The sequence below is a fragment of the Cotesia typhae genome, unplaced genomic scaffold (genome assembly GCF_013202065.1).
Source record: "Cotesia typhae breed Kobodo isofemale line unplaced genomic scaffold, CoteBio_Ctyphae contig_23, whole genome shotgun sequence".
Lineage (NCBI taxonomy): Eukaryota > Metazoa > Arthropoda > Insecta > Hymenoptera > Braconidae > Cotesia > Cotesia typhae.
The window spans coordinates 1,578,414-1,585,295 of record NW_027423729.1 but is presented as its reverse complement, the minus strand read 5'-3'; the positions used below and the strand labels follow the sequence as shown (position 1 = coordinate 1,585,295).

The 6,882-nt window shown below is 24.3% G+C and overlaps 2 protein-coding genes and 1 long non-coding RNA gene across 3 annotated transcripts; 1 reads left to right on the top strand and 2 right to left on the bottom strand.

Moving 5' to 3' along the window:
* Positions 1–1,047: 1,047 nt before the first annotated feature.
* On the top strand, positions 1,048–2,630 carry LOC141524832 (decapping and exoribonuclease protein-like). Its single transcript, XM_074238945.1, is given in 5 exon segments — positions 1,048–1,514; positions 1,644–1,867; positions 1,933–2,300; positions 2,380–2,436; positions 2,439–2,630. Coding segments are annotated over 5 exon segments (1,083 nt in total). The 5' UTR covers positions 1,048–1,224; the 3' UTR covers positions 2,583–2,630.
* LOC141524831 (uncharacterized) lies at positions 2,516–4,608 on the bottom strand. Its single transcript, XM_074238944.1, is given in 5 exon segments — positions 2,516–2,657; positions 2,736–2,969; positions 3,067–3,391; positions 3,394–3,681; positions 4,205–4,608. Coding segments are annotated over 5 exon segments (1,134 nt in total). The 5' UTR covers positions 4,452–4,608; the 3' UTR covers positions 2,516–2,617.
* Positions 4,609–5,199: 591 nt separating this feature from the next.
* LOC141524835 (uncharacterized) lies at positions 5,200–6,291 on the bottom strand. Its single transcript, XR_012478759.1, has 2 exons — positions 5,727–6,291; positions 5,200–5,441 (listed from the first exon to the last, which is right to left on the bottom strand). It is a non-coding gene; the product is annotated as an uncharacterized LOC141524835 (long non-coding RNA).
* Between the last annotated feature and the right edge of the window lie 591 nt (positions 6,292–6,882).

The following is a 6,882-nucleotide window of genomic DNA, read 5'->3' as shown; positions in this document are numbered from 1 at the left end:
AATGATTGATTATCAAAGTGATTTAGGTTCTAAATAATACATAAAATTTTTTCAATATTCGCTTTGAATATTTATGTTTAATTTACAATTGAGGAAGTTGGAATATTTTTTTTTAAATACCAATCTGAAGATTTAAATTTATTAGTTGATATTTTAAAAAATTTTCTTAACAATAAAAATAAAGTTAAATGTTTTTTCATGAAAATTAAGTTACCTGACATCTAAAAATTTTTATAATTTTTTTTTATTGATAAAATTGTTGCAAAATAATTAAAAAAATTTTCGTTTGTAAAAAATTTAAAATTTGTGAGAGCAATTTTTTAAAAATATTTTTAGTTGTGAAAAAAGAAAAATAATCAAAAAGTTGAAAACTTCGGCTAACTTTAGTGATGAAAATTAAGTTAGCCTACATTTAAAAATTCTTAGAATTTTTTTAATCGAAAAAAAAATGATTGAAAAAAGAAAAAAATTTCGCTTGAAAAACTGTAAGTACAATTTAAAAAAAAATTTTTTTGTTGTAATTTAATTATTAAAAAAAATTTAAAAACTTCGGCTAACTTTAATATCATAAATTCGTGTCGTTGTTTTTTTATAAATTTTTTTTTAATTCTAATATTCTGAAAAATAATCAATTCTTACTAATCAGGTAGAAAAATATCATTATCCTTAAAAGCCTAATGAGTCGGTCAACAGACATACTTACGACATCTTGGAGCCGATTTGTCACTTGTTCCATAGCTAAGTGGATACTGCAGTGTGACTTGTATTTTTTTATTCTGAACTGTCACTTTGTTCTGCGGGAGCTTTTTAAATCAACAAAGCGGGCAGTAAGTAAGATTGTTTTCTTCTTTGTTGATTGGAGCTTATTGTTAATAATTATTATTTCCATTTTTTAAATTTGACACAACCGTCAGTAAATTATTTATCAGTATTCTCAGTAACTATTTTTCTATAAAGCATGATTATTTATCGGCACATTATTTAATTAGATATATATATATATATATATATATGTATAATTCCATGACAACAAAATGTAAACATATGTTTCTTGTATATGTACTTGTTTATAATAAATATTTTTGTGACTTAAGAGTTTAAAAAAAATTGTGTTGACGTTTAAAAATTAAACATAAGTAATTTATTCAAAAGATTTTTAGTTTTTATTTTAGATAGGTAATTCATTTAAATTAAATATCGTGAACACATTGATGATTTATTAAGATGGTGTATCGAATAAAAAAATCATGGGATAAAGATTTTCCATATTTTGAAAGGCCAAAAGCCATCGGTTACTACAGTATTGATAGCTCAAGATCAATATGTTTTGATTCATCTCAATTGACGTATTATAAACCTCCAAAAAATTATGAAGTAAATTTTAATTTGAATCAAGGAATTGAATCTGTAAAGCGTAAAATTAAACCAACAAAGCATGAAAAAATCGACACATTTTTGCAATGGATAGTTAACAATATTGACAAAATTCGTGCTGATCCCGAAAGTGGACGAAGGTAGATTGCAAATATATTTTTATTTTACAGTAATTTAAAAATAAAAAAATCTAATTTTAATTAATTAATTTATTTATTTTACTTCTGGTAGAAAAATCATTTTGTTATTGATATAATTTTTAATTTTAGTTTACAACCAAACATTGTTTGTTTTCGTGGTTTGTTATCGCGGCTGATAAAAACGGCATACGATGAAAGAGAAGGCTGGATTATATGTGCGGCTAAATGGAAAGGAACTATTTATTTAATGGCTTTTGATACTGAAGCTGAAAAATTTGAAATACTAAACCAAACAGAAAAGGATTTGCAGTTTTCATCTTGGGGATTTAAATTTGAACAATATATTCTAACAGGTACTTGTAATTATTTTCTAAACTTTTTTAAAATTCATAATCTTAATTTAAAACAATTATTATAGATGAACCAAATAAATCGCCCGATACGTCCAAGCCAGTGGATGAACGAGAAGAATTTTGTTGTGTATTCCAGAGTCATTTAAATGACAATAAATTACTTTATGCTGCTGAAATGGATGGAGTGTATTCGGATAAATTGCTGTCAGATCCACTGCCGATCGAAAACTTGAGATTTATTGAATTAAAGACCAGTAGGTTGGTAGACAATGAACGTCAATTTTCTAATTTGAAAAAATTCAAATTTATCCGATGGTGGAGTCAAAGTTTTTTAGTCGGGATTGACACTATTTTGTGCGGATTTCGAGATGATAAAGGAGTCGTGCGGCGTTTGGAAAACTATCGAGTTGCGGATTTACCAAAAATTTCGGAAGTAAGTTGAAATAAAATATAACTAGCTAAAGATATTTTTTTTTTTTTTAAATAATCATTTTATTTTCTTTTCAATACAGAGGTTTTGGAGTGCATCAGTCGCAATGAACTTTTGTGATGAGTTTTTGAATTACGTGAAAAAAAAACTGTTACAAAAATTTATGATCATACGATCTATAAATTTGAAAGGATTCCGCACAGTCACATTGTCATGACGGAAGTTCCACCGACTTCGGAATATGCATTTTTACCCAAGTGGTTTTTAGATTCTTTTGATAAATAATTTTTGTAAATATTGATTTTTGATATCCCAATAAATTATGTAAAAGATTCTTGATTTCTCCAATTATGTCGCGATCTGTAATAATATTTTTAATTACACATGTAAATATTTTTTTAAAGAAAACTTTATAAAACTGCATTTATTTTTACGTACAGTTTTGGAATATCTTTAATATAAAGAAGCGGTTTTTGATTTTCCAATGTTTCTTCCTTCCTACACTTTTCATCCCATAATATTGTCGATTTCATTAAAGTTGACTTGTGATGATCAGATTTAAAACTAGTTGATTTATTATCATTATTAATTTTAGAATGATACTTCATAGAATTTTGATTTTTCAATTCTAAGAGATGTTTCCTTTTATTTATAAATGCATTGTCTTTTTGTCTGTAAATACAAGAACCTTGAGATAAATATTCTAATTTATAAACAAAATATTTTTGTTGAGTAAATTTAATTTTTAAATGTGAATAACTAATTTTACCTGAAACTTTTAATAATAGTAGAAGATTTTACAATTTTATCGTTTTGTTTATTTTCATGACGCGGCGATTGGACTTTTACTAATTTATCTTGTTGATATTTCAAAAGCGCCTCTTTATTCTTCATTACTCGAGTTAAAAATTGTTTTTCGCGTAATATACGTTTATTTTCTAATCTATTTTTCAATTCTATCTCGCTTTCAATTTTAGTACGTGTTTTTTCAATTTTCCATTGTTTAATCAATTCTTTTTGTTTATCTATCTCATCTCTTTTCAGTATTAATATTTTTGCTGACTCACTTTCGTCATCGCTAAATTCATTGCCGCTTTTGATTCATACTGGGGACCAATATTTTTAAGTTCATTATTTTTAATCAATTCTATTTTTTCTTTTTTTTCTGATTCTTTTTTTGCACGCCACAATTTTACACTATTGCGTTGCTTTTCTCGTAAATTAACATAAATTTTGTACCATGCTTCATGATTAATTATTTTTTCTGCTGATAAATCAGGATATTTTTTTTTAATCTCCGTCACCATTGCTGGTATACTGTGAAACTTATTTCTAATTTGAAGAAAATAGTTATGGTCTTCTTCTTTCCAATGCTGAGTGTGACCTAATATAAAAAAAATTTTTCAGTCTTCATTAATAAATTAAAAACTTGGGATTTTTTAAAATATTATTTGAGAAAATTACAATTAATTATTATTTACTGAATAGACTAAAAATTTTATTTTTAATCTATTGACTTAAATTAAAATTTTATTTATTAAAAATACTTTACTCACGTAAAGACAAATATATATTTTAAAAAATTTGTTTTTGTTACGGCACAAATATTACTAAACAAATTATAAGTTTTTATTTTTAACGACTCTTGAATTCACACTAGTGACGCAATCGAAGCTATTCAAAAATAGTTCATATGTTAAATAAATAATTATGTTAATTTACATTATAGTCGTATGCGAATTCATAAGAATATATGAATGTATTGTAAGCTAAAACTGTTCAGAATTGAGTAATTTGCCCGCTTAGTTTTAGTAAAATTAATTCTACAATACTTGACATTATTTTTTTAAGTAATTCTTCAATTTAAAAAATTACAATTGCTATTTATTTTATTAAGAAAAAAATACCTGTCTTCACAATTAATGATTCAAAATCTTTGACTTCACTGTAATCTGTATCAATTTTATTTTTCTCCTCCGATGATTTTCTGATTATTTTAGATTTTATTGGCGTTGAATTTTTTTTACTTTCGTATTTTTTGAGCGTTACTTTGAAATCATACAAATAATCTTCCAAATTCTTCTGTTCTTTTTGTAAAACTTCCAAATCAGAATCGTTTCCGAACTTTTTTATTTTTTCTAATAATTCATTCATTCTGGCTTTACAATCGTTAACATCTATCAATAAATAAAATTTAATAAGGTCTAAAATTAATAATCTAAATTTTTATAAATCATAAAAAACAATACCGATTAATTTTCCATTATTAAATTGGTTTATTATAGCTTTAATATTTTCAAAATCTGTATTTATTTCAATCATTTTATTATAAAGATGTTTTGTAGTTTCTCCTCTACGTAAAAAAAAAAAAAAAAAAAAAAATTACCAACGTAATAATTTAATAATTTAATTTTTCAAAATTTCTTGTACTACCTTTTTTGGTACAACTTTTATATTCTTCCGTGAAGCTTTTTAAAATTTCCGAATCTGACTTGATATTATTTAAAAACAATTCAATTCCTTTTTCTATTATTTCTTCTTGTTGTTTTAATTTAATAAAATTTTTTATATACTCTAATCTTCCAGACAAACTCATGTTAATAAACCGTACAAGTCTAATCGAATTAGATTAATTTTTTTTTTTTTTAATCTGTGGTTGTTATCACTGTTAGTATACTAATGAGTAATGAGTATCTACAGTAAGCAGACTGAAACTTAGTTTTGTGAACAAGGGTTTCCATAGAAATAAATATAACAATCCCCACTCTTTGATATCAAACAGCCTAGACAGATGTTCATTTAAAATTAACAAATTATAACACAGTTCGATAATCACACAAATTAAAATAATTTCTTGTCTTAATACTGAATCTTAACTAAAAAAAAATCGAGTCAATTTAAATAATTATTTAAGTAGTATATTTTCACTTTATAAAATATATTTTTTTATACAAAATTTTATGAAATATATAACGATGATTGAAAATTATTGTTCAAGTGTTTAATAAATTTTTTTATATGTAATAAATAAAAAAAAACGATTTTCGTAACACTAATTTTCAATTTTTATTTGTAGAATTGAGTTTCTAAATTCGCTCAGTAGTTTTCCAGTTCATTTCTTGTTCTAACTTTGGGTTGCGCAACCTAAAAGTAAAATGAAATTATGAATAAACTGAATTTAAAACACGCAGAAAAAAAATTAACGAATCAAGTAAATAATTTTGAAGAATTTCATCTTCTTGATTTAAGTAGAAAAATTCTTAAACTAAGAAATTTAAGTAAATTTTATTCAATTAAAGAATTTTTCGTCTCGATTCAAGACAATGAAACTCTTCAAAATTATTTTCTTGGATCAAGAATTTTTCTCTTGATTAAAATTAATTTTTTTTTCAGTGCATGACTTTAATATTTTCTCAATGATTAATTTACCATTATTTATGTAGGGTGTTTTGGAGAATGACCAACTAAACTGCTTTGCGTATTCAGGACTGTTTTATATTCCACGTAGATCATCTATCGTGTGAGTGATCGCTCTTATTGATTGTTGTTTTTCGATCCAGCTCGTTTCTCAATTAATTCGGTTAGTGTGGGCACGTTGCGTGCCCAGTAAGCCCTGGAAATTGACAAAAAATACAAACAGCAAGACAGTACAAAATTTATTGATTCTATAAAAAAAAAAAAAAAAATTAAACGCACTCCTTAAAATTTCGCGTTATTTAATGTTCGATAATAAATGTTGATTTTTTTAAATGATTTCATTAAACAAATAATACATGCTTATAATAATAAATCTATTACAACAAATGTGATTCTCAAGGAAATTAGTTGCTGAATTTTTCATCAGACGTTACAAGAAAAAGTGGCCATGGGCCACATTATTGAATTAATTACCATTATCTTCATTATAATAATTATTAAAATTCTATTCTGGTTGTCTTAGGGTTGTCATCCGTCTTGGCTTACTAGGATATGTTTAAAAAAAATTTTTATTTGAAAAATTCAAAAATTTTGTATTAAAAAATGATACTGTTTATTATTGCGTTAGAATTTAAGTATGTATCTCTACAGGATATATATATATATATATATATATATATATATATATATATATATATATATATATATATATATATATATTACTAAATAATAATAAGTTTTTCAAAACGATTTATCAGTAATCATAACCAGTATTCAAATACCACTCAACATTTTCGGGTTATTAGTATGCAGTATATCAAACGTTGTATCAAATATTTTATATGCGAATCATGAGTGGGACTCCGTATTACATCAGAATAATGCAGCAATCATACAATTTCAACATGTATCTAAAAATTTAATAAAAAAAAAAATATTTTAACAATCGCTTTTATAATTGAGTATTTAGATTAAAAGATTTTTAAATAGATTAACAAGATAATTTATATTTACTGCTATTAAGAGACTTTCGGATGATAGGGATAATTTATTTGTTTAAAAAAATTTCAAAGCTTAAAAAAAAATCTCCAATATTCCATTTTTAGCTAATTTCATATTTGATTTGAGTTATAAATGACAAAAATTGTAAAATTAAATTATAGAATGC